Genomic DNA, 27698 nt, shown 5'->3' with positions numbered 1-27698 from the left:
AGCAGGCTACTATGTGGAGTTAGCTACTTGTAGAGAGCTAGATGAATATTGGCTTTGTTGTGACGCTTTTGGAGCCATCCTACAGTCACTGGCCAAGACGGAACACCTATCTCAGTCGATGTCAGTTTATTTCCATTCGCCTTACAATTGTACAATTCTTGCTTCTGGAATGAGTAAACCTGCAAGAAGGGAAGAGCAACCATGAATAGGCTAGAATATAAAAAAAAACAAAAACAAAAAACACACAAGCATTTGTCTCTACTGGCTGGTTTTAATGTGCACAAGCTTCACATGTGTTGATACGTGTCTGTTATTTCATACAAGGTTAACATAAATCTTCATCTAGACAAAAGAATGACAAGCCTTAAAAATGTGACAGGTAAACACAGAGCATGACCATGATATGAATATAGGTTCAGTAGTTCATTCCTTTAATGGAAACATGTGAATATCAAATAGTGATACATGACATTCATGAAATGATGCATGCATAACTTTCCATTTCTGGTTTCTTTTTTATAAAGGTAGTGCACTAATTAACATTCGTGCACTACTACAAAATTTCTCACTTCACAACAGAACCTTATGATGATCTTAACAGCTCACCTCTTCGGCCAGGACTCCCTGGGCAGCAACATCCTATTAGCCATGTTGTTGTTTTTCTTTTTCGGAATCCTCCGTGCAGCCACATACCATGCCTGGAATGGAAAACCAGCTATAAATAACAATGTATTTGAATGACTTCCTCTTGAAGTATTTATTCTAATCAGATATGCTTTTGTGCCTAGTATGGTGCGCGAAGGCACATAAGTACAATATTTGCAGACGTTCGACGTAAGCAGTTCAAGGAGATCAATTCAAGTACGCCGACTTGCGCTTTTATTTTTGAAGAAATACGACGACAAATTTTAACAAATTAAATATGGCTCACAACGATACGAGTAAATGCTGCTGTACGGTGATGCATTGTCGGTATCTTATCGTCTTCGAATAAATTTGTTGTTCCTAAACGCGCAACCAACTAGAAACAACGCAAACCTACGAACAGATACCGAGTTACATCTATTACAGGCACTTCGGCTGTTTTGATCCATTTAAATTACTCGTATGAGAATCCAACTATGTGTGGACAGCACACTACTAATCCAGACGATCTACGAAAGCATTACTCACCAGAATTCCTGCTGGACTTGGTCTTGGTCAACACTGCGCGATATACGTTGGGGTTGTGGCGATTCATTCAACTCGATTTTTACCGGAACAACAGGCGCTGCTCGAAAGACAACGACGGAAAATAGAGAGCCGCTATAAAGTCCGCTAATTTGCACATTACAGCACTAGAAATCGATATATGAACACGTCGTAAACAGCAACCACTCGCTCACACAAGAAACGAGGTACCCAACGTTGCTAGACACCATCCGAACTCCAAAGTGAGAGTAGCAAAACAACAAGATATCAAAACACGAAAGGAAGAGTATTTATCCCCCCTCCCTTCTATAGCATGCAAAACGTGATTTGCGCTGAGATGAACATATATGTTCATGACGCGAGTAATTTTCACTTTTCACTGATCCAAAGGAGGTCACGTGGGATTGCTTGGCGTTTGCGAAATTAACAGCAATGAAAATGGCGAAACGAAACTTGTGAATCGTGCATTTGCTCTTCATGGTAGCTGCCAGAAAATCGAATCAAGCTTATGGGACACTGGATTACAGGTATGTTGGCATCTTTTTCATTCCTGCATATCATTTCACATTACATTATACGTGAATACATGGTGTCATGTCATGGGTGTCGTGTCTCACGATGCTGGGGAAGTAGTTGCATGGGGAAGTGTGCATGGTTGTAGACTTTTAATTTTTGATCGCGTAATCGAAATATCGGCACGTTTCGCATTGTGGCTTGCATGTGACCAACCAAGTGCTGTTCCCTTACTAGCGCTTCCTGTAAACGACAAAACGAAACATGTGGGAATGTATATTTTTGATTACTCATATATAACAAGAAAATGTATCGTTTTCAGGTTGCTGCCACTACTCCATGTGCCCGCAATTGTCTTGCGTGTATGATTACACTAACGACGTCGCCCACCACGGCGGAAGTGTTTTGCGTACACGCGTTTCAGCATGAAGCCTGCAGGTAACATCTGATGCTTACCCTTCGGGTATTCTGAATTTACATATTGTAGCTTAGAGGAATTCCGAATGCCCAGAGTGACACACACTTATAACATTGTGACATCAGTGCAGTGGCATAAGCCCTAATGTAGTGCCCCACGAAAATGAACGAGGGGCAGTGGTTTATCCAGAAACCCAAGCACGAGAGGGGTGTTGGAAAAAATTGTGGGGGGAGGTCATCATTATAGTTACGTCATTACAGCTTAACATATCATTACAGACGTATCTGAAGCTGAAATCACAAGGGCACCCCCTGTAGGGGGTGCACAGGCAAAAAAGTTAGGGGGGTGTAGGGGGGTCTGGGTAAAGCACTGACGAGGGGGACTCCTCCACCCCATGTCAAGCCTCATAAAACACCTCCTGAAATACTTTCCTGGCTATGCAGCTGCATCATTATGACGTAATTGTCATTGTTGTTCATAATTCTTGAATATGTTTTGAATATATGGAAAAAAAAGTCTGCTTGACAGCATATGTCTCATGGTCATCACCAAACAAAAGCATATGTCATTTTGTTCTGTGCCTTATGTACTTTTTTTAAATTTCAGGTGGACGTAAATTGTAGAAGGCAGCTAGTGGGGAGAAGATCATGGTCATAGGTCATATGGCTCCTGGAGCTCCCAGTGGGCTCCCTTGTGGAGTACTTTTCAGAACACACACACAGTTCGCTCACAGAACCAACGAGTAGGATGTTGCTTGAATACTGAGAGAAAATGGCGTAACACATACAAATATCGTGTGACACATATGACAATAAAAACATTTTTCACGAGGGATGCATGAAACACTGTCACAATATTGTGTGCATGAACCATTGTGTGTGACACAAGCCGTGGGGGCACACCGCCTCGGACACATTTTGGAAAGCATAAAACACAGTATATACACCAGTGATGGCCATTAACTACTTCTACAGTAGTTTAACTATAACTACTAACTACTTAGTGATGGAGTAGTTTAACTAGTAGTTCAACTACTTTTCAGGGGAGTAGTTAAAACTACTTCTTTAACTACTGCAATGTAGTTTAACTACACCTATAACTACTTAACGTTGTCCATCAACACCAATCCCTTGTAGTGTTCTTGGACACCTAAATATGAATCACAAACAATGATAAACTTTGGCTCAAGCCACTGCTACGATCGTCAAATACAAAGCTTGCGGCGGGATTCTTTTTGTGCCTACGCGATAAACTAAGTTGCATAATTATTTCACAGCAAATGAGGCTTCACTGGACATTGGGCAAGCATTAAAAGTGAAGATTTAGTACACATGCACGACACAATTGCTCTGCACCTCCGTTCTCGTCAAACAAGTAGCCCAAGGTAAAAGTCGGAAGCACAATCGTGCCGTAAAGCTTGCGGCAAAATCGGAAGTAGTTCGCGCCTTCAGTAACCTAACTACTGTAGTTAACTACTTAAAATAGTAGTTTAACTAGTAGTTGCAACTACATTTCTGCAAGTAGTTGGTAACTACTTTTTAACTACAATCTGGTAGTTTAACTAGTAGTTTAACTACATGTAGTTAACTACTGGCCATCATTGATATACACAGCTAATATGGTGGATGCTTCTTTTTTCTTTTTGGCCGTAATGAGACTACCTTCGGCCGTATTGAGACTTTGGCCGTAACGAGACACTTGGGGATTAAAGGATTTTCGGCCGTAATGAGACTTTCGGCCGTAATGAGATGTTACCTGGAAAAATACCCAGGATTTGGTTGTGTGCGTGTGTGTTATCTCCCAGCAGCTGACAATGGATATACTAGAGTAACTAAGCTCGCCGAAACTCGGATCCTGAGATGGCATTGTCATTCTCTGCTGATTCGCCGTGTTGTTGTAAAGTGGGTCCACCCGACCTGGACCACGAGATCCCGGGTTTATTATATGCAGCTCATTGGGGGGCGGGGGGGGGGGGGATACGTTTAATGCAAAGTAAAAAAAGAGAAGGGAAATGTTAGCCACGATGTGGGCTTGCTATTCCCTAAAGCCCGTGTCATTGGCCTAGCAGCGTATCCCAGGAAGAAACCTTAGTCCCTGTATTTTCTCTCCCACCTCCACACTTGTGGCCTCCAGTGAGGATCACTCGTTGAATTATAAGATAGCACACATGATAATCACGTGAGTGTGGCCTGGGTTGGACTGGACGTTCAGGGTGAAGGCGGCAAAAGGTGACGGCAATGTAGCATTTTAGTGTCTTCTTTGCCTTCCCAAACTAAAATGTCTGAGTGCATCCACTCGTCGCATTCGAATTTGGAGAAGCGTGCTCAGGTAAGCGTGTTGAGTATTTTAGTTAGCTGTAGCAGTTACCGTATCGAGGATTATACGTTAAAGGCACTGCTTTTCATGAATGAATCGAATACCTCGTGGAGCCATTGCCGTGTTGTGAGGAAGTAGCCCGAGAACCTTGACTGTTTTGATGGTTTACAACGGGGGGGCGTTATGTTTATTAAAAGAAAGGAAAGGTTAGCCATGCAAAGAGCCAGCTTATACAACAGCTTGTAGACGTTGGTGTAACGTTCATCAGTTCACATAAACGCACAATATCGCGCCGACGTCGCGTAGCCTCCTAACAGTGGTGCCAAAATAAGGGAATAAAAGCAGCAGTTGACCTTGAATTCACAGAACAAAAAAGGAAAGAAAATCAGCCTCGTTACTAATCAGGCACATCAAATACATGCATCAAACAAAGGTGGCTGTATTTGATGCAGCCATGCCTTTCCACAGCAATTTTTCAGTCTTGCCACAGAGGCTCTCTCGAGCAAACGCACCAAAAATAACCGATGCCCACGTCGCGTACCAACTATTCTTCAAAGCGAATTCCATGGAAATTGTCGGACCAAATAAAGCACGTGTCAATTTTGATTTTGACATGGTTGTGGCTCTGTAATAGCGTGGTAACGTAAAAGTAACTCGTTACTACCGAGTAGCGGGAACGCGTTCCTTTTGCTGCTTTGGTAACGGGTAACTTATTTAGTTCCTTCTTTTTCGTGGTAACGAGTAACGGAGTAAGAGGAGGTTAGCTGGTTTTTTAACAACACACAGAAAGATTTGTGGTCAGAAAAGGAGAAGGGTGTATACCACAAATATGGGGAGTCTGAGCAGGTGACGGACGGACAATCAGATCAGGCCCATTATCTCGGTTTGGTATCTTTCGACTTATCCCCTTATTGCATAAAGAGGTTCAATTATTCATGTTCGGTAAAATGGACGAGGTTTCAAGCTTAAATAGGAAAAACGTGTGTGGGAGGAAGTGTGTAATGTTGCTTTCATAATAATGCTCCAAAACTTTCAAAAGAGGTTAGTTCAGTAACAAGTTATTTTGCCATATAATCACCAATTATGTAAAAATAATAATATAAAATAAAGTGTTCATTGTGTGCATTGACGTTGCCAGGGGTTTTTCCAAGGGGAGCAAGAGTGCATCCCCCCTGAACACCTCTTTTTCTGGAGACGGACATCGGACGTTCAGAGGTTCCTGTCATGGCATCCGAGAATAAACATTACAACCTATGGCTAAAGAGTGCACCATTTTCACAAGCGATCTTGGAGTTACAGGGGGGGGGGGGGGGGCATGGCCACCCTCTCGGTATGCCCATGACCATGGGGTACCACTTCCTTCCTGAGTAGATTGTAGTTAGCTGACATGATGGTAGCCAGAAAATATTTCGGGAGGGCAGTTTCTATGGGGACTTTACATGGGGGAGGATGATTCCCCCTTCGTTTTCCTCTCCGAAATGCACTGCCAAGGCCATGATTTGAGGGGGTCGACCCCCCTAAACCATCCCCTGGATGACAGTACAGGTGCGTGCAACAGCAACAACCATTTGTCATAGTATATGTGTATTTAGAGAGAGTACTGTGTTCAGAGTGACGAAATTTTGGCTTGTTGGTATGAGACCATATTGCTGCTGAGCGCTATAAAGACGAGGACATAAGAAAGGAATACAACACATGCGCCTTTCTTATGTCCTCGTCTTTATAGCGCTCAGCAGCAATATGGTCTCATACCAACAAGCCCAAATTTCGTCACTCTTCCAGTGTGTTACAGAGCTTGAAGAACGGTAAGTGGATCATATGGGAAATGTGTCATCGACACGACTTAGACGTAACGTATGAGCATGCAATGGTAGAATGATTCCAGAAGAATATGTTTGAATAGTCATTTGTGTCACGCATCTGTACATGTGATCTTATTTGACACTGCTTTTGTCTTCTTCAAGTAAAAAAGACCACTGCCTGACACTGTTGTATCTTTTATGAACCTAGGTTTTTGCAAATGCTCATTAAGCGACGAGATCCTTTCAGGCGTCGGCTAAATACGCAAGAATAACAGAACACTTAAATTATCTCAGCAAATGTACGGAACACAGCTGAAATATGGTTGTACTACCTGCGGTAATAACGGTAGCCACAAGCGAGAAGCGCAATTAAGAAAACAAAACGAATTTGGGACTTCTACTTCGTGCGTCTTGAGCGGGCATCGAGTTTATGTACACTTAGGTGCAGCCAAGTGATACTGAATTCTTCCACCGTACTTGTGCAGCGGCTCATGTCAAACACACGCCAAATAACACGGAACGCCCGGCACGGAACGAGGGCTGACCACAACACTTCCACAATTGCAACACTGTACTAGGAGATCACACTGTTCACTATTCATCTCTCGCTTTCTTTGCTCCTTCCCGTCTCAATAATTCAGTTCCCATTGCAGTCCGTAAACAAGTACTGGCAGCCATACTGGCCGCGATGGGGCGATGGCAACTCCGTCCGTTTCTGGCCGCCGCAGGTTTTCAGGCTGCCGCGGCGCCAACCAATAGGCGTGTGCGCATTCTCCTATGCGTATACTAGCCTGCGTTGCGGAATTTCGCTCGCTGCCCGGCAGGGACCAGTTCCGGTGGCGCAGCGGTAACGCGTGCGCTTGGAGACTGGGAGGTCCGCGGTTCGAATCCGCGGACCGGCTGTGCCGTCTGGGGTTTTTCCTGGGTTTCCCTCAGATGTGTAATAGGCGTATGCCGGCACAGTTCCCCTGAAGTCGACCCATGGACGCAGCTATCCTCCCCCCGAGCGGATTCCGCTCGGTCTTCCACTTCACCCTTTCCTCTCCTCCTCTCCACCACCTTTCCCTTCCCGAGAAACATGTCGCCTAATCAGGCAGGCAGACCTCTCGGGTTCCTCCCAACGACACTCCTCCTCCTCCTCCTCCTGCCCGGCAGGTCTCACAAGTCACAACCGTTGGAGGAATGTCCGGACGCTCGGCTGGATTTTCGAGCCCTCTGTACCGGTGTACGCTGCGCGGCAGTAATCTGTAATCGCAATAGTAATGTATGTCTATGCAAAACACAATAGTGGAATTAGTGCTTACCAAAAATTGCTCGCATGCGGACCGGGTCTACCTTTTCTTTTGAGGGCGCATCTTTATGTGCGTTGCTTGAGTTTCCAGTGATGGGCTTGCCCACAAACTCCTCTTCAGTGAAAAGGAGGCGCAACAAATCTCGAGCTAATCCTGTCCGGTTGCCCCCACTCATCGTCTTTGTGCGGTGGTCTTGTAGTTTGTGAAACGGGTGCACATCCCACATCTGTACCCCACACCACTTGACAAGGATATAGACCGATCACTACTGAGACAGCTCTGACGGTCGCGGCATCCCCGTGCCCAGTTCAACCGCTCAAACTTCGAAACGTCTCAGTTCAAACACAGCGTCCTTTTCGCTCACAACCGTGACTCACACTGGCCCAACCGCCGGGGCGAAAGAGATATCCGACTCGTTACTCGCTACTGCTCGCTGCTACGTTGTGCAGCTAGAAAGCATGACCTAATCACTAATGAAATTCAAACACAATATAGGACTTTTGTTAATGATATTTTCGAAGTTCAAAACACTCACAGTAACTCAAGATCCAATTAGACAATTCCCCCCCCCCCCCGAATTACAGAACAGAATCTGATGTCTAGCGTGGCGTCCGCCGCCGTCGCGCCTTTTTTTGGGTCACTGCGGCGACTTTGCAAATAGCGCTTGCTGGAGAAGCGCGATGGAACGGTCATGTTATTGATATTGCAGATTGTGATTCCAACGCAATGAATTGCGTTATATTGTTCGGAGTGTTCTACACTTCCCTGAATATGCCAGAATGTTATGCTTGTTGTCGCAGAGTGCTCACATTCCTCACAATGAGGTCGGAAATGTGAATACAATCAACTGCGATCGCGAAGATCCTCGGACCGTGGTCGAACGCTGCCCACCTGATGCAAGGCCTTCGTCTTCTTGCGGTGTACTTGCGCTCCACCGGTCTGGTGACGGCTCTCTGAAAGTGCTCCCCTCATCATCATCCCCTCATCCGTTCCCAGTGCGGAATAGGACAGTGTACTGCCTCAGCGGCGGAGAATCGCCCATCTCGTCATCATCCAATGTATGTGTGTGTGTATGGGGGGGGGGGGGGGGTAGTCTCGACGCGTGTATGTTCTACACAGTTTCCACAATCCATGCTCTACATATCAGCCTGACATTCGCACCATGGTATCTCGTCTTGGATGCTGCTGGCACAGGTACATTTTCCCCTACGGCCAAGTGAAGGGCTCTGACATTGTCTTCTTGCTTCCATTTTCTACGTTTTGTTTTCAATATTTCCTACTGTATGTAGATTAAAAGCTGCTACATGTTCTCCGTTTCCTAACATGTTCATTTCCTCATTTACTCTTTCAAATATTAAACAAATAAAATATATCGCATATCATTTAGCCATTTAGAATGTTACTGCCCACACCGCTTCATTCAGTAGCAGACGATATCGTGTTTTATACCACGGATATCTCGAAATCCATAGTCACACGACTGGCAACAATGAAATCGCCGAAAGGGCCGAACCATCGCTAAATCTACACCGATCCGTCTGGCGCGGGATCGTAACTAAACTACAGCCCACAAAATAGTTCGCTTAAAATTACAAGGTATTTAAAAAAAAACGGTGCCTCTGATGAAATTGTAGACCCTGCTGAAGGGTAACCAGTGTTGTACGTAACGTCATTACAGTAATAAATACTTTTTTCGGTATCGGAGTGGGGATCGCGATACTTTTTGAAATCGGTATCGGAAAAATATCTCCGTTATGAATTTATGGTTACGCAATCTCCGTATCGTTACCGATTCCGATACTTTTTGAGTGCCCCATCCTTTCTTCACCGACCATATTTCTTACTCTTCTTCATTGTTACTGGTCCGAATCCACTCTTAGAAATGAACTTCACCGCGGAGCGCGCTCCAAGCCAACCATCACCTCGAATGATATCGTTATCTGCCCTGATTTGTTGAAAACGGGAGGCGTACTCCTTTTTGTGACGATTATGAACAGCAAAAGTGTCACAAAAAAGGCGTACGCCTCCCGTTTTCAGCAAAACAGGGCAGATAACGATATCATTCGAGGTGATGGTTGGCTAGGAGCGTGCTATGCGGTGAAGTTCATTTTTAAGACTCTAAAAACTGAACTTCACCGCATAGCACGCTCTGCACCAACCACTGCCACGAATGATAGGGTTGTCGCTTTTGATTCGAAGAGAGAAGGGGTCGTACGCCTTTTTGTATCAATTTGGATACATGGTAATTGACACAAAAAGGCGTACGCCTGCTTCTCTCCTCGAATCAGAAGCGATAACCTTATCATTCGTGGCAATGGTTGGCGCAGAGCGTGGTATGCGGTGAAGTTCAGTTTTTAGAGTGTACACTCTTAAAAATGAACTTCACCACATAGCACGCTCCTAGCCAACCACCATCCCGAATGACAACGTTCTCGCCCTAGATTTGTTGAAAACGGGAGGAGGAGCCGGCACAAAATAGGCTCCTCCTCTCGTTTTCAACAAATCAGGGGCGAGAACGTTGTCATTCGGGATGGTGGTTTGCTAGGAGCGTGCTATGTGGTGAAATTCATTTTGAAGAGAGTAGTGCTCGACAAGAAGCCTGTGGACACGCCTACGTACTCCGTGACGGGAATTATACCAAACACATGTTCTTTTTTTTTTCTTCGAACCTGGAGGAAATAACAACGCTGCGCTCAACAAAAGAGTTGAGGTCAACGAACAGAGGTCAGTCCTTGAGAGTGAGCTCTGGATTCCACTGCTCATCTCCACTGCGGTATTGTAACATTGGATAGATTTCCTTGGTCATTGGACTCCACGGTTTGTGTGGGTCTGACACTAACGTAATTGTCATATTGGCCTCTGACGGCTTCCGGAGAGCACGTCCTGCTAGGATGGCAGAAGACGACTTTGAGAAGCAGCTATTGATAAATTTCAAGCACAGTGTCCGAACTACATAATAAATACGCTGTCTTTTTACTGCAAAACTGTCTTTTCCCAATTTGCTATATACAAATGGATGTTCACGTAAGCGAGATTTCTATGTTGCATCATCTTCGTATTTCCAACAAAAGTGTCGGGCAAAGTATCGCGTTGCTTTTTTTAGTAACGGTAGCAGTACTCTGTTACTTTAAAAAAGAAGTATGGATATCGGTATTTCGATACTTTTTACTCAAGTAACGAGTATCGCTATCGCGATACCGTATTTCGGTAACGGGTACAACACTGGGTAAAACAGCTTGATCACCCAGTAATAGGGCTGGGTGGGGCGGCAGGTGATTTCTACAAAAATCCCGGAAGTGATATACGTAGATACGAGGCTATAGCTCACAACCGATGAAAACTGTTTATTCACGTCGTTTCACAAGCTCAGCATGTCGCACACAGCCTCTCATTATTTTGCAAATAGGTCAGCATTCTGCTTGGATGGGCAGCTTCTTAGTCGGAGTGGAACATCGCTGTGCCTCCTGCTGAAACAGTAAAAAAAGAGAAGTAAAGGAAACGATCAGTTTATTCGTTTTTGCAAGCTTTCAATTTCTGTCTTTTTAAGGTATCAGCAACATAATTCGACGCACTGCATTAACGTGTTCTTACGTTTTTAAACGAATAATTGTGCACTCTTAAAGAAGGCCTCCACCACAAAGCACGTACGTTCCCAAAGCATTGTGCATAATGGTATCGTTCTATGTCCTTATTTGGTAAAAACTGCCCATGAACGTGTTTTCGGGGTATTTGACATTTGTGGAAATGCTCGAAAAGCTCATAGGAAAACTCCAAATTCCTAAAACCAGAAGCGATAATGGGTACGGTGCAGCATTCGGTGCAGTAGTTAACGTTGTGCATGTTTTGTGATAAAGTGATATTCCAACAATGTCGTTCTATGTAGTAGTAGTGTAGTAGTGGAGCAGTCTTTTTTTTTTCTTCTTTTCTCTACTTTTGTTTTATGGGAATAGCAAGGCGCCGTGGCACAGTGCCACAGCCTACCCTTTTCCTCGTTTTTTATAATAAATATATATTCCCCCCAGTGTTGTTCCGACAGCACTGCTTCCCCTAAGCAACGAAAGCTGGGCGGTTGGACCACTTTGACGTAACAAAAAAAAAAAAAAAAAGACAACACCATTGTTGTCTACTTTTTTATATATACTTTCTGAAAACTATATCTCTGTTTGGACGGCTTCTGGTTAACCTGTTGTCGGACCCTTTACAGTGAGCGTAGCGTAGCTCGGTGGTAAAATATCTTACCTGTAGATGGATTAACCATAGTATCCACGGCCACCGCCGTATCCACCGCCGAATCCGCGTCCACCGCCGAATCCGCGTCCTCCGCCATATCCTCCACCGAATCCACGACCTCCACCATATCCACCACCGAAGCCGCGACCTCCACCGTATCCACCGCCGTACCCTCGGCCGAATTGGGCTTCAACGGCTACCAAAGCGCAGGCCACAAGGACGAGCACAAAGATGGCGATCACTGCACGCTGCATTATGTTTTTCTGCAGAGGAACAAAATACATAAAAACGGAGGAACAAAACCATCAAGGAGGACGACTTCCGTGCGACTAAAGGTATCAGTCGTTAGTTAATATGCGCTGCACTAGAAGATACATATACGTCATTCATGTAGTTTTAAACAGAATAAACATGTCCAGATAACCTTGCGCTATGGCAAAAGAAACGCTCCGTAACTGCACGCGTATAATCCGTATAATACGTGGATTACCTATTTGACTCTGACATCACCAGTCTCCCAGTGACGCACGTGCTCCAGTGGCTACTGCCTGTAGCCCCAGTAAATGAATGTGCAGTTACAGCTAGGTCCCTATAACTACGATCAACCTCTCCGCGTATTTTAACTTAGCATATCCCCCCCCCCCCACCTCCCGCGCGGATTACCTGCTCAAAAGTATCCTAAATTCCTAATGCTATGCTTAGAATTCTACAGCGTGCAGCCATACCGGACGCTTCTTTCCTGACATCACGGGCACAGTTAAGAACGCTATACCACACCGGGGTGGTGTAATGTGGGGGAGGCCGGAGGTGCGGTCGCCCCGGGCGCAAGGATTGTTTTGGGCTCAAGTTATAGACAGAGAGGAAACAGAAGTTCGAAATAAAAACAATAGAGCAGTTTATACATGAAAAAAAAGAAATCTACAATTTTTAACACTGTGCGCTGTTGGAACGATCTTCTGGGCGTCTCAGAGACAGAGGTGATTGAAGCGAGGGTCGATATAGCACACCGGTGGTAAAATTACATCTGGTGTGCTTGGGAACCGTTGGGACTAGAGTTTGCAAATAACTCTAGAAGGCATATTTTGTGAAAGCGGTACAATGAGAGTGCATAGCCTATTATGATTACAAATTGAAGCATCGTAAGAAAGTTGCGACTGTTACGAAACTAACAGAAGACCGCTATACACGTGAAGCTTAACAAATGGTATAGTAATTTAGAAATATTAAGAGATCAGTTCAGTTTTTTTTTTTATAATTTGTCTTGGATCATATGACATTCTATATGCATCTTCAGCCAGTCATACGTCTCCCACGTATCGTATTGCCTCGAGAGGCTTTTTTTTTTTTTTTTTAAGTCGAAAGCAAACCCGCGCCCTGTCTTGCGAAGCTCTATATATCCACTCCGTATCATGTCGCTTACTCGCTTTTATCTTGTATGACCGTTAATGTTGAGTCAAACCAGGAATTATTTCCTTATTATCACTAATTTCCTTATAACGAATAGAATATACGGTATAATGGAACATGAAATGGAGCTTGTTCAACTCTTGTTCAACAGGTGCCGCGTGCGTCGATTTCCGTCGTATGAATGTGTGTATGAGTGAGCAAAAAATGTAAGAGTGAAAGGAGGGTGAGTGGGAGTGAGTGACTGGTTTGTCGTCCCTTCAGATGACGCACCCCGAAAGTCGCAGGAGAGGCGTGTTAGCTTAGCTCAATTGGTAGAGCCCTGGACCGGTAATCCAGAAGATGTGGGTTCGATCCCTACAGCTGGTTAACCTTTTCTGTGACTTTCATCTTTCATCGATAAAATGGTCTCGACTCGAGGTCTCGAACTACACTCTGAAAAATGAACTTCACCGCATAGCACGCTCCTAGCCAACCATAATCTCGAATGATATCGTTATCTGCCCTGATTTGTTGAAAACGGTAGGCGTACGCCTTTTTTGTGACAATTATGAACAGCATAAGTGTCACAAAAAAGGCGTACGCCTCCCGTTTTCAACAAATCAGGGCAGATAACGATATCATTCGAGATTATGGTTGGCTAGGAGCGTGCTATGCCGTGAAGTTCATTTTTAAGAGTGTAGGATTGCCCGTGTCCTTGATCACGTAAGAAGGAAAAATTTAGGACAAGTTGAACCTTTTGAGCTTCGTCATTTATACTGCATTGATACGGAAAAGTTTTTCTCCTAATATACAAAGGCTACACGCGGTAGCTTCATAAACATAAAAACATTTTTAAAAAAACATGCAAGGCGAATCTGTCGGAAGACGACCTGTTCTAGATGTTGGTAACATTTCCCCGGATCTAGAGAAATATGCACATAATCATAGGCACAAACGGATGAGGCCTACTCTAATTTGCCAGTTATTGCGGAACATTTTACGCACAGCACAAGTTGAGGCCCTGCGGAAAAGAATAGGTGGACTGCCATTACCTTTGGTGCTCCTTTGGTGGAATGTACCTCAGCATAGCAGGTTGCTGATAAAGTGTCGCTTTTATAACGGAGGAGCAGGAAACCCGTCTTCCGGCGAAGCTCCTAAACAACAAACAGCAAACCAATAAACAACCTTGAAGCTCTAGTTTCCACGTCATATATGTAAGAAACGCTTTCCGACTTCGCACCTCACTGAATCACAGGAAAAAAGAGTTGGGGTCTTTCCACACCAAAACAGTGCAGTATAGGGTCCCGATTGCAACGCGATAAACGGGTTCCAGTTATTGAGTTTTCAAACTAACTGTGCTGGTACAGCCACGAGAAAGGGAAACTGCCGGTGTCATGACGTGCACCATTTCACCCAGAAACTTTCCTCGAACTTGATACCAAGCATTTAAAATTACGAGTTGCTGCTGGCCATCCTGCTTCGCAGAGCAAACGCATGCGTTCCGAGAAAACATCGGCGTCTTCCTAGGAAACGAACATGCGAAGCCTTTCGAAGCATCCCAGTTTCTTTAAAAATCGTAGAAATACATCAACTAGAATCGTTGCATCAAAATGTCAAAGTTTCGGAATTGGTAACGTAAGCGTCATCAGGAGCTTTACTGAACTTTGTGCTGCTGATTTATTAGGTGAGTCTCCATAAGGTGAGTTCATTTTTCTTAACACTTTGTTCACGATTGGGCCACAGGGTCCCTATAGGAATATTGCCTTATGGATATCAGATTGGCTTCTTGCCTTTCACCGTTCTCCATTGATGACGATGTGGATACAGCGTATTTTTGTGCATGATAACCCCCTTCAGCCTCCATGAAACCTACGCAGTGATTGTTTGACATGAAAACTACCGGTGGGCAACAATGCAACATCTGACCACGTCCTGCGGTCAAGATTAACGAAGGAAAGTCGTTGTCCTGAGGAAGACGGTGTTCTGTCGAAACGCTGACTCCCATTGGTACCACTTTTTATAACGCTGTATAATTAATAGCCTCTTTAACTCGTAATGAATCGTTAATGTTCTCCGTAATGTTGCGGCGAAGACTTGCTTATTTTTATTTCAATACGACTTCGTGGCTGTCTAACTCGCTTTCTTTACGTTCTTTATTATGTGCATAAGTGACTGCATTATGTTCTAATATCGCCCTTTGACAGCATATACAAACGCTGAATTGGCAATAACTCCGACAGTTGAGACAGCATAGAACGCGTTAAAACAGCCTCTCTGCAGTCACTTGACATTGAGCGAAGAACGGCTTTGTGAACGGCTTTTTCGGATGTATCGACATAACTGGTTTCGAAATGCGCAGCTGGATGCTACACGGAGCCCCTTGCAGATAGCAGCTGTAATCGTGTCGTTACTTCCTACGTCTTTCCCGCTCATAAAGGATGCATTTTGCACGCGCCTTTCTTATACCTCTCATGTCGACGCGAAGACATGGTGCTCCTTGCTTTTGTGCTCGTCGCTGTCGCTTCTCTGTTCGGCGCCTCAGCTGAGCCCAATGAGGACGTCGTGCGTTTAGCTGGAGCGAACAACATCCTCGGTATTGGTCTACTGAAAGGTATCCCAGCAACCGGCAACCATGTTTTTCTTTCGCCGTACAGCATCAGCACCGCCATGGCTATGGTCTACAATGGTGCCGGAGGCGTCACAGAGCGAGAGCTTGCCAACGTTCTCGGTTACGAGGCGAGCGGACTACGTGGACGGGTTCCTGTGTTATCAGCTTTGCTGCATCTACTCCAGGACAGGAGCCATCAAAGTCAGGGCATCACATTAGAAGTTGCAAACGCTGTCCTGACAGACAAGACGCATCGCCTGCTGGAAAGCTACAAGCGAGATCTCTACGATGTATTTCAAGCCAGATACGGGGAAGTAGATTTCTCGAAGGAAAACGCCCTGGTGGTTTCTCAAGTCAACCAGTGGGTATCAACAAAGACACGTGGCAAGATCGAGAACTTCCTCAGTGAGTTGCCCGAGGACACTGTTCTACTTATCCTGAACGCGGTCTACTTTAAAGGAGATTGGGCTAACAAGTTTCAGGCTGCAAGAACAAAGAAGCTTCCGTTTTACAACCATGGTAAGACCGCAACGCCGGTCGACACCATGTCTCGAGACGGGGAATACCTGTACGCCAATGACGAAGAAATGAATGTCAACGTCGTTGAACTCCCGTACAGAGATGGTGACTTCAGCATGGTCATCTTTCTTCCGCACGAAAAGGATGGACTGCGCAGAGTTCTGATAAACCTTACGGCGAATGCGTTGGACAAAGCTATGAGTAATTTACAAAGAAGAGAGGTCCACTTAAAGGTTCCCAAATTCAAGCTCGAGTCTAAGTACAGTCTGGTTGCAGCGTTAAAGGGTCTTGGTGCCAAATCGCTTTTCGGACAATCCACGAACTTGACAGGCATCAGTGGCACAGAGAGGCTGTACGTGTCTGACGTGCTGCACGATGCAATGGTAGAAGTCAATGAAGAAGGCAGTGAGGCAGCGGGTGCCACCGGAGTTGTTTTCACACTAAAATCATCATTCCAGCCAAGCTCTGTTGACATGCACGTTGATCATCCGTTCTTGTTCTGCATCCGTAATAGGGTTACCAAACTGATACTGTTTTTGGGTGTCGTTAATAAGCTGTGACCGTTTGGCTGTGATCACGAACTGTTAGGTTTCAGAGGAGCACTCTCTGTTTGTCTCACAACCCCACTAAAGCTTTTGCGATAAGAGTGTACCTTGTGAATAATAAACCTTCCAAGCACGCAGTTTTACTGAATGTTTTTCCATGCTGGCTGTTATACCTGACATTTTCTCGTAATAAATGCAGTTTGTTCACGATGAACCACCTTAAACACATAATAAACACGTAAAAAAACGTATAAACGTATATATATATACCGCGGCACCTCTTTTCGTGCATAGATCGCTGACATGTTTAAATCTATGTTTTAAAGTGGAAAGTCCACCATATTTGCGTGTCGCAAAAACAAGTTTTACTTCATTCAACGAAAAACTGATATGGATAAAGTAGCCGCGAAAGCTATCTTCCATAATATGCTACTAGCTTGGGATCGTATTTTACAGACATAAACTCATTTAACTATAAATATAATTACTAATAAGACTAATGCAATTAATAACGTTATTATTTATTGCGTTTCCTCTGCGAAGCCTGCATCAATGCACCGGACTGTGAAGACAGGAACCCATCATGATATCCCATATGCATCAAATTAGGTGCTGATTCCCCCCCCCCCACCAACGCACACACACAGGAGCGCACGAGCTTCACCTTATCGTCGTCTTTTTTATTTTCCCTATCGCATATTCATCTTGAATTTTAATGCAGTGAACAAATAAATCTTGGATGTTGAACAGCCTTCATGATTACAAGCGTTTAAAACGGTTCTTAGTTTACCTGACATGCTTACTTGATTAGAATACGTGAGTAAGTGAGTAGTAATCAAAATAAATATCATTTCTGTTAACTTATTGTTGGTTACTGTTGCCATTAGTGGTTATTTTTTGTCATTATCCTTCCGTGTTGTTTGCTGTTTCGGACAACGTATGGCACTCAGAGTTAAAGTAACTTTTAACTAACTTGCGATTAATAATTTAACTAACTTGTAACTAACCCGGTGCGGAGCGCATCACCCGCAACCCCCCCCCCCCCCCCTTTCGTCACTGAAAGTATCTAACTTGCAATTAGAGATGCCAAACGGAAAAATACCCGAATACAGTTCGTTACTTCCGGAGAAGTAGTACACAGTTCCTTCGCAGTTATTTCCTTCCATCTTCTCCAGAAGCTAACTAAACGATAAATAAAAATAATAATGATAATAATAATAATAATAATTGAATAATGCGCTTCTTATTTGCGTATCAATTACCCAAATTATCGTAATATTATAATCGTAATCGTATCGTAATATCGTAATATTATACAGTGACGAGTTATGGAATTATGCTTATGGAATTATGTACCTATTTTTAGCGATCCCCCCTGTCCTCCACCAGTGGCGGATCCAGACCCTGGGTTTGGGGGGGTGGGGGTGGGGCGGTTTCTTTCTCGAAGCGCGTAACTGGGGAGGGAAGAGGGGGAACACTAATGTGTAACCTAGCGGTTTGGGGGGGGGGGGCGATCCCCCCCTCTCCGCTTTGATCCGTCACTGTCCTCCACTCCTTCCCGCTGTCCCCTCTCCATCTGTCCACGCCTGTACGCCGCTCATAGCCACAGTTGCTTCGCGGCGCTGACACAAAACTAAAAAAAAATATCGACTAAAGGATGACTTAGCAAAAAAAAAAGGCGACAATAAAGTAAACAAAACACAGCCTCTTGATATAAAGGAAACAGCGCACCAGAACGACGACTGACGCAAGATGCGCATTATTTCGCGCATTATTTCAAGAGAACGCTGTCCGATTGAACGATCATCTCCGGTCCATCGACCCGTCGATGGATTTCGTTGCCACACACCACTGCTCGCGTCGAGAAGCGTCCATTCTACACCGACTACGACTTAATGTCGCCAGGACCTCTGCTTCTCTATAAAATTAGTCTTCTCCACTCGCCTAAATGCCCCACTTGCGCTGCTGAAGCTGATATTCCACATCTTCTCCTCGACTGCCACAGATTCGACACCCGTCGAGCCACGCTCAGACGACGCCTACTCGAGCTGCGGTGCACAGATTTTTTTTCTCTGACCACTCTGCTCGGCCCAGTACGACATCCCACACAGCGGTCTGCGACCAAAGCAGTTTTGATGTTCCTGAGCGACACAGGTCTCATGAACAGTCTGTGAACTCAAGTTATGCCATCTCATTCTTCAGTGCCCTACCCTCACCCCTCACCCTCAACGCATTAACCTTATATTTTTTTAAAGTCATCTTTTTATTTAATCTAATCGTATCCTTCTTTCACCGTTTGTTAGTCATCTTTTTTTAGTCATCTTTGTCTTTAATCTATCTCATCTTCTTTCACCGTTTGTTATCCTTTATTTCCTAATTCTTTTCTTTGCTTTTTATTTATTTTATTCTTCGTTTATTTGTTTTTATTTTTCTTTGCAGAATAGCAAGCCGACGTCCCGTTTGGCTGACCTTTCCTCCCTTTTTCTTCTTTGTCCAAATAAATATATCCTCCCTCACCCCCACAACAGACGCGACCATATGACGTAAGAAGCCGAACGAGGAACATTCGCAGAAAACAGGCTAGCCCTTAGTTACATGGGTGAACAGACGGTTGGCTGATACTCGTACATGTATTTCATATTATTGTATGATATTGCGTACAGTATTATTGCATGATATTGCATATATGTATATCATATATTGTATTTTTGTGTATATGATATGCTTCTATTATTCGTATATTGGGCACCTGAAATAAAATACTTCAAATACCACAAATTTCTCTCGTCAAGTGCTTCCTGGCTCGAACTAGTATTGCATAGTGGAATGAAACATAGGTTGGCATCCGCATCGGCTATAGTGCTTGCTTGAATGTCCAGGAGTTCCGTTGAGAGAGGCCCGATGTTCCCCAAGCCTGACGCCTACACATCGCCCGGTTTGACCCGCATAAACTTTGCCACACGACAAAGGACTGCTGTAGACCACATTCTTCCTGCAATGCAGAAGCTTCTCGCTGCGGTTCACCTCGCATACTTTTGGGTATCTCTCCGGTGCACAATCGAACAGTCGTCTGGAGTTTTTGCGGCTTTGAGAACACCAGTACTCCCTTACATCACCAAAGAAAAAAAGAAAAAGAAGAAAGAGCGCACACATGCATACAAATTTGAATATCCGTACTAGCAGCACGATAGGCGAGACACGAGAGCAGACGTGTTGTGTATTCTTACTCGTGTCTCGTCTGTTGCGCTGCTAGCAGAAATAAGCCAAGGTCTTATCACGCATATCGCACTCTTAGTAACATTGCATAATGTTTCTACTCTACGAAAAGCTCCCATCTCGTACCACACATGGTCATTCAAGGAGTGATCATTTCAATGAGAGGACGATAGCGATCTCCGACGGACGCCGGAATGAAGCCAGAAAGTGAAGCACACTTCCAGCCAAGTACACGTGTGACCTTCGAAACATCGCTATAGTTGCTCCTTCTACCTTTTGAGAGAAATGTGAGTCGTTCTCATTCTGATGACGGCGGAACGCAGCGGAACAAAAAGCAAAAAGAGAGAGAAACCGGCAAAATAGCTTTTTGTCATATTTATTTTATTTTACAGAACGTGCAACAGTTACGTTCACAGACTATGTACAGTTCGCAATACGACGAGTCGTGGGGTAGTACTTGTTGTAAACGATGACGAGGACACTAGCGAACTGACGACGATGAACTTGAAGTCACCATACTTGAAGTTTGCGGTAAATGCGCGTGCCATCATTCTTTCTTGGGACATCATTATACAAGGTGTCCCAGCTAAATGCGAACATATTTTTAAATATATATATGTCACTTTTTCCGAGATCAAATCAATTGTAATATAACATATGCTGAAGGGCACTCCTTAGGAGGGCATTAGCAAACTGCATTAGGAGCACAATGCCGCCTCATGCGTCGAAGATTTAACTTGAGGAAACAAAACAAAAACAAATGTATCGGGCGACTGTATCGGAACTGCCCTTATCTTGGATTGCATTTTCTGTTTTCTTTTAATCTTTTTTCAGGATGTAAGAGGCGATAGTGTGCTCTTCCCCCCCCCCCCCCGTCCCCCGGGATGAAGGAAAGACGCGTCTCCGAAGATGCGCAATGAACAAAACAAAAAGGTGTTCCTTCACGAATTTTTTGCGGACGATCTATCGAACGGATTTTTGTTCTGAAAACTGCTCCGGTATCAGGTGACCGAAGAGACCAGATGTTCTCATTGGGACAACTTCGTAGCTTTTATAATTAAAAAGTTAATTAGTTAATTAAGACATTGCTTTAGGAGTTTGCAAATGCCCTCCTAAGGAGTGTCCTTCAGCATATATGCATATTGCAATTGGTTTGATCTCGGATAAAGTGATATATATATATCTATGTTTAGAAATATGTTCGCATTTAGTTGGGACACCCTGTATGTATGGTCGGGTTGAAAAAAATAAACCTGAGTCCTTTGAGTTCTCAGTCAAAGTTTCTTTGGACGTCGGTCACACGACTTCTACTACCTAACAGTGAAAGAGCAAACGTGTTCCACTGTGTTGACGTCCGACGTGTCAGTCATGACTCGTACTTCTTCTTCTAACCACTTAGAGTGTGCGTCAATTAAAACCGGAAAATACATCCCTTCCTTCTGCGCGAAATGAACAAAAAATACGGTCCCATGGTCTCCATGGCCAAGGTTGCAAGGGTGCAGCCGGCAACGGTGATCTAACACATTGGCAAAGATCACATTCGCGTGCGACCTGTTCTAGCTGTTTGTCAATACGTTCCCACCACACCGTGGATCGAGCCAAAGCTTTCATCTTATAAAATTCACCTTGGTCCTGTAAGAAAACTACAGAAACGAACACTAGGGATGCTCCCTCAAGATTTACGGATTCGATGCTTTGATATGCCTTGCGTACTCACAAAATAGTACAGTGTGGTAAATTTGAATAAAAAATTCAACGTGTAATTATTTTAACCTTTGTGGCGTACAATCAGGCACTTTTCTCACGAAAATTTCAATCTTCCACCTACACGTAATATACATGGTGATTGTTTTTATCCTTTAGACAGGTGTGCTGCAATATTGCGGCATCAGGGAATGGAATGAACTACCTACTTCGGTGAAACAATCGCGGAACTTTTCCTTTTTGCCTAAGACAAACTTTTCTTCGCCATCAGTGATAACGTTACAGGTGTGGTGTTTTGTTATTAGCATTTTGTGTTGTTCGTACCGGTAAGAGTGCTTTTGAACGAATTTTCGTTCCATTAAATTTTAACCTAGACTTTTGGTGCGTACTGATGTCCCTTCTGTATTTGCAACCATCCCGATTATTTTGATAATTATGTATTTTTCTCAACTGCATGGGTGCAATATTTGTTCAAAGGAATACATTAATTGTAATGGACCCGAAACTAGCCTTAGGCTATGGGACAATAAAAAATTTTCGTACTCTTTGTTATGTATGTATCAGCAAAAAAAGAATACAGAAAGAAAGAATACAGAAATATGTGACACGTCAGCTCTGCTTCACATCTTAGGCTTTTATTACAAAAGAAAGGATACAATTATTGCTGGTGTTGCACACAAGCGTTTATATTTAAATTTATTGCACATACTTTATCGACACGAAGAGAACAGTGTGCAAACAGAATAAACCCTGCACTTTTTGGTGGTGGTGGTGGGTGGGGTGATGTAGGGGGAAGGTGCGGTCAGCCTGCTCCCTGCACTTCTTCTCTGCGCCTAGACAGTATAAACACTCTTCTCGCTTCTGTCTGGTGCGCGTGTCTTCCAAAGCATGATATGCGGAATCGTGACCCGAGGACTCGAACCCTGGTAGCACAACGCAAGTTCTTCATTTGAAATAAATTAACTCTCATCTCGAATGTCCTCAATATGCCAGTGTTCATTAGCATGTTCATGTTAGCGGGACGATTTCACGGACACTCGCAATTCAACCATAGAAAGGGCCGCCACCATAGCCGCCACCGTAGCCGCCACCGTAGCCTCCACCGTAGCCACCACCGTAGCCGCCACCATATCCACCATACCCGATGTCAGAGTCTCCGTAGCCATAGCCGAGTCTACGGCCAAAATAGCGGCGACGCCGACCGAAGCCACCGTAGCCGCCATACCCTCCTCCGTATCCGCCATATCCGCCGATGCCATCATTTATACCGAGGCCGCCGTAATCTCCGATACCTCCATATCCACCTCCATATCCACCACCTAAGCCGCCATAGCCACCGTAACCGCCGATGTCTCCGTAGCCTCCGTAACCGCCGTAACGTCCTAAGCCCCTATAGCCTCCAAGTCCCCTTCCAAAGCCACCGAATCTCCGCCTGGTTGCCAAGGCTTGCGGTGGCTCCAGTAACAGAATCAAGGCACTAACCAGAGCCAGAATCGCAAAAGTCGACAAGCCAGACATGCTGGAATATAGAACAAGCATAGATCAGGCAGCATTCATCACACGTCATAGATACGTCAGTTGTTCCTGCGAGCTAATAAAGGTTTTTTGAAATGCCATTTTCAACTTCACGCTCTTCGTATTTCTATGATAACAGTTTCTAATTGCTACGTCAAAGTATCTTGGAAGTAACGAGTTGCTTTTAGAGTATTTAATACCCCATAGTAATACTTTTCATGATTGGGTATTTAGTACTCTACTCAGTAACTATTCTGCCCGGTACTCAGTAACTCTACTTACTTTGTGACTCTCTCGAAAGTTTTTGCTGACGACCAGCTGACTTCGTTGTCCTATCTCTCCTTTTTTCTTTCGTTTGCGTGGGGAAGTTTATAATTTGTTTATGTACACTGGCAGGGCCGGCGTCTACGGGGGGGGGGGGGGGGGTACTGCCCCCTTGGTCAACTAAAGGGGCGCAAATAAGACACCTCTCGGTGAGCAAGAATACTGGGGGGGGGCGCAAATTTCCCACTAGATCCCCCGGAGACGTAAAGTAGACGCTGGCACTGCAAACTGGGAAATATGGTTTGTCGTTTGTGTTTTCCCACTCGCTAATTCTCGCTCTGATATATATTACAGTTCGCACTGCACTGTATAATATCGACTGACGAACGGACACATTTGAAGTCCTTTACAAAAAGGGACACCTAACGGAGTTGCATGACGTGGCACACGGCAAAGGAGAATCTACTTTTACGAAGCGGCGGTTTTGGGAAGCTGAGGTCGGCGATCTCCTTTTCATCTGTAACTGCGTTTGTCGTAGCCCCGAACGAAGGGCGGTACGACCACAAGACTCTCGAACGAAGGTTAGACCTTGTTTTCATTTTTCAAGTACTCGAAGTCTTTGTGCAGATATTGCAGTTGCAGCACGTATTTTAAAGTCATTGGTCGTATTCTTCTGTTTATTGTTATTATGTCATACGTGTAGGCTGGTTGTAATGGAAATTTCTAGCGCGACATCTTTGGCTATATTTTTCAAACGAAACACCAAAAGTAGTTCGCAACTGGGAATATCGAGGTCCACCCGCACGAACTCCTTTCTCCAAGGTGTCCTTTGCAACTGTAAAGAACACCTTGGCGAAAGCAGTTCATGCGGGTGGACCTCGATATTCCCGGACTCCTGGTGGAAAGGAGTCCAAACGTGTCCGTATGTCAGGGGTATAAGATAACGCAAAGAGATCGTGGTAAGTGATTCGGTAAACACAAAGACAGTAGGAGTTTTTAGTATATCGGAAGGTGTTTATGATAACATATCCGAACATTTGACAAGCCAAATTAACCTCTTTCTCTGTAGCCAGTAACATCACATTGCTAAACTTGGATATGATAACTTCTTTTATTGTATCGTTTTCCTGGGATTCTTCCGATGCACTAAAACTCGCTATGGACTTCACTGAAAACGACGCGCACACTGAACATGCACCACCCAAAATCCTCAGCGTGCGACAACAAGAACACACACGTGACGACGACACGACATGAGGTGTCTTAGCACGCAATTTGTGAGTGGAATGTAGCATTTCGGCGATCACCTTGTACAATTCTACAACTTTCCCTCCTTTTTTCTTCTTCTTCTTTTCATAATTAACATATATTCCCCCCTCTACAGTTAGGTCTGTACTTACATGTCCTTTCGGTAATCCAAACGCTGCTGTATATTTCCGTACTGTGTCACAAATTTTCCGCTGCACACACTCTTGACGACAGTGCTTTGTAGCTCGCTATACCACGTTACGCTGGACGGGTGTTTTTATAAGGCAATCAATGACCCTGTCACGCTTTCCAACTTATTTATTTATTTATTCGGAGGAGTAGAGTCTTCATTGTACCCTTTCAGTGCAGCGACCTTTCTGATTAGGAATATTTTTTCGTTTTTGAAGTGCACCTAGTTAGTGAGTTGACAAAGCCCAGCGACCATGGCGGCGCCTTCGTCCTACGTCAACCCTTTGGGTACAGCATAGCGTTGACGGTTATTAATCCGTACATTTGTCCAACGGCGGAGGACATTACGTGCAGAGCCTTTTGACGGCGCAAATTGACCAGTTTTGTTGCGGCCCGATTGTCCCGTACGGCCATGCACACCAGTGAAGGACTTCCGTTCGGGCGCCAAGGTAACGAGATGACACTGCGTAATGATGTATACGTTCTCAACGGTTCACGTACATTCATACAACGGTACATTCCGTTTGACGTGACGACAAGTTGCCCTAGCCCGGAAGTTATGAGCGTTGGATAACAGTGCGACGTTCGCGGACGCCATGATTACTCTCATATCGATGTCGCTCCGCGGAGGCAAATGCTCTAAAAAAAAAGAAACTCATGCGCTCTGAGCAGCGGCAGACAGGGAATAGTAGAATGAGTTGGATTTGTGAAATTAAGTCGATACGCAACGCTTCCTTCCCATAGTTTGTGCTGCAATCACGGCCATGAGCCCAGAGATGCGTTTTGCTGAACTTACGTCGGAATCTTAGACGAAAACTAAATAAAGTTAAAACTCGGGTAGGTTGGAATGCCATACTAAAATCAGTTAAAACCCCAGTGCAGCGGGTGATGATGAAGACAAGGGACGGCACAAGGAGACGAGGACGACGATGCACCGTTCTGCTTGAGATGAACGGAGGGCATCCTACCTTGACACTCCAGTCCGACGACGTTTGCAGAAGTTTGGAGCAGACAAGGACATTTCCAAAGACGCTGTCATAACGAGATACAACACGTAGGCCCGAAAAATTAGAAAGGGCTGTAAATAACGTGCATCGTCATCCTCGTCTCCTTGCACCGTTTCTTGTCTTCACCATCACCCGCTGCACTGGGGTTTTAACTGATTTTAGTCAAACGAAAGCCGCAAGTTAAAGGCGAATGAAAATTCGGATACGATGGCATTCCACGCCGGGACTGGGAGGCGCCCCGGTACGAATCCGGGCGCCGGCTGGGCTGTTTCAGTGTTTTCCCTGTGTCTTTCTGAGACGCTTTAAAGGGAAGGTCTCGTACCACCTGCCCCTTTCATAAAGTGTACCATTCGATTGCCCTTTGTTGAAAATGGAATACTGCTAATTTACACGACAAAACACGCCACAGTTATTAAATAACCGAATTAAACTAATAAAAATTGCAAAGCATGCCGCGATCTGTGTTGGCAACAATACGAACGGCCACGTCGCCCTGCGGGTAAGTCCGTGATAGGATACAGAAATCGTCTGCTTTTGCGCGCGCTAGTGCATCGGCGTGAGCAGACGACTTTCAGAAGTTACTGGGCACCGCGGCAACTCTCGTACATTTTCTTCCAGTTCTCAGGTGAAAAACGCACATTCTAAGAAGTGGCAAACATGGTGGTTTAGAACAACTATGTTAATCCTCAGAGACAAGTTAAAAGTCGCAGGACAACCCCATCTACAATCACAAATCTGAAGTCGCTGGCCATCGGCGCGCGCGGTCGCATTACAGCTCCAACCAAAAATGTATTACGCGCGCTTCCATTACACTCCCCGTTGTACACTGATCATGCTTCGAAATGAAGTGTCGCTGACGACGTACATGGAGAAGGAGTGCGTGTTTATTTAAAAACCGCATTGATTACTCGCGGAAAGAAAACACGTGACTTAGCTTCCACGTATCCGATTATGCGCCACATTATCGGAGACCCCACAGTCAATGCTCGGACTACATTCTCTGCTCGCGGCGGTATATGCCTGAGTGTCCTCATTTCGAGAGCAAAGGGGATGACTCAACCCGAGGTGCTTCTGCAAGTTACAATTACCATGACAACGACGACATACCCGCAGGCTGACGTCATACATGACGTGTGCATGAGAGAAGCGCAGCTTTCGTCGTCTGCTATTACGGCACGTTTCTACAAATTCATCGAAAACGACTTGGTTATTCCGAATGAAACTTTGACGGTTGTATGTGTAGTGTACTCGTGAAGCTAGTTTTGGCTAAGTTTCGGAATCGCCCCGGCTGTACGAGACCGTCCCTTTAAGTCAAATGTCGGCACAGTTCCCCGTGAAGTCGACCCAGGACGCCCGAGCATGGCCGACTACGGCAAGCAGTTCCATCACCACCACCACCGGGTACGCACATATTTCTAGTTTACAATTTTCGTCCGAGAGGTTTTTAGGAATTTAGCGTAAGGAGGGAATTTGGCGTGAATTAAGCACAAACAACGATTTTGCACAAGGATTTCCTCCCCGTTGTGTCGTAATTATCACGAATTTGTTCTTCCCTTCTCGGTATTGATTATTTATTTAATTATTCTGGTTGCTCGTTAAGGTCATAAACCCGCTGGGACATAGTAGGCGACGCCATTACAGCTGGGGACGAGCACTTCAACGCAAAGCAAAAAAGCGAAGTCAGTGTGATAATGAATAGATTCAGTATAAAAGAACAAATGCGTACTTTTCAACG

At 44.7% G+C, this 27698-nt stretch overlaps 2 protein-coding genes and 3 long non-coding RNA genes across 6 annotated transcripts; 2 read left to right on the top strand and 3 right to left on the bottom strand.

Annotated features, from left to right (window-relative positions):
• Positions 1-107: 107 nt before the first annotated feature.
• LOC135395434 (uncharacterized) lies at positions 108-1330 on the bottom strand. Its single transcript, XR_010423083.1, has 3 exons — positions 1174-1330; positions 607-698; positions 108-179 (listed from the first exon to the last, which is right to left on the bottom strand). It is a non-coding gene; the product is annotated as an uncharacterized LOC135395434 (long non-coding RNA).
• Positions 1331-1373: 43 nt separating this feature from the next.
• Positions 1374-2762, top strand: LOC135395433 (uncharacterized). The gene is made up of 3 exons (XR_010423082.1): positions 1374-1718; positions 2027-2142; positions 2729-2762. It is a non-coding gene; the product is annotated as an uncharacterized LOC135395433 (long non-coding RNA).
• Positions 2763-10856: 8094 nt separating this feature from the next.
• Positions 10857-14405, bottom strand: LOC135395432 (uncharacterized). Its single transcript, XR_010423081.1, has 4 exons — positions 14389-14405; positions 14201-14302; positions 11772-12025; positions 10857-10999 (listed from the first exon to the last, which is right to left on the bottom strand). It is a non-coding gene; the product is annotated as an uncharacterized LOC135395432 (long non-coding RNA).
• A 1186-nt stretch (positions 14406-15591) lies between these two features.
• Positions 15592-16957, top strand: LOC135395431 (ovalbumin-related protein X-like). Its single transcript, XM_064626642.1, has one exon. The coding sequence runs from the start codon at positions 15636-15638 to the stop codon at positions 16833-16835; it is 1200 nt and encodes a 399-aa protein (XP_064482712.1). The 5' UTR covers positions 15592-15635; the 3' UTR covers positions 16836-16957.
• Positions 16958-22627: 5670 nt separating this feature from the next.
• LOC135395430 (keratin-associated protein 19-2-like) lies at positions 22628-26035 on the bottom strand. Of its 2 annotated transcripts, none has more exons than XM_064626640.1 (2): positions 25925-26035; positions 22628-23259 (listed from the first exon to the last, which is right to left on the bottom strand). In XM_064626640.1, the coding sequence occupies exons 1-2, from the start codon at positions 25993-25995 to the stop codon at positions 22785-22787; spliced, it is 546 nt and encodes a 181-aa protein (XP_064482710.1). In that variant the 5' UTR covers positions 25996-26035; the 3' UTR covers positions 22628-22784. The 2 variants fall into 2 exon arrangements, 1 of the variants encoding a protein (XP_064482710.1); XR_010423080.1 differs by lacking the exon at positions 22628-23259 and adding an exon at positions 25074-25419.
• Between the last annotated feature and the right edge of the window lie 1663 nt (positions 26036-27698).

The sequence above is a fragment of the Ornithodoros turicata genome, chromosome 5 (assembly GCF_037126465.1).
Source record: "Ornithodoros turicata isolate Travis chromosome 5, ASM3712646v1, whole genome shotgun sequence".
Taxonomy (NCBI): domain Eukaryota; kingdom Metazoa; phylum Arthropoda; class Arachnida; order Ixodida; family Argasidae; genus Ornithodoros; species Ornithodoros turicata.
This window is presented reverse-complemented; position numbering and strand designations above follow the sequence as displayed.

Bases quoted from the DNA above. Each gene is read 5' to 3' on its own strand.
- LOC135395431 (XM_064626642.1), top strand. From the start codon at position 15,636: ATGGTGCTCCTTGCTTTTGTGCTCGTCGCTGTCGCTTCTCTGTTCGGC.
- LOC135395430 (XM_064626640.1), bottom strand. From the start codon at position 25,995: ATGACAGCGTCTTTGGAAATGTCCTTGTCTGCTCCAAACTTCTGCAAA. The intron at 23,260-25,924 runs GTAGGATGCCCT...TCTATATTCCAG, and splicing joins CGTCGGACTGGAGTGTCAAG to CATGTCTGGCTTGTCGACTT.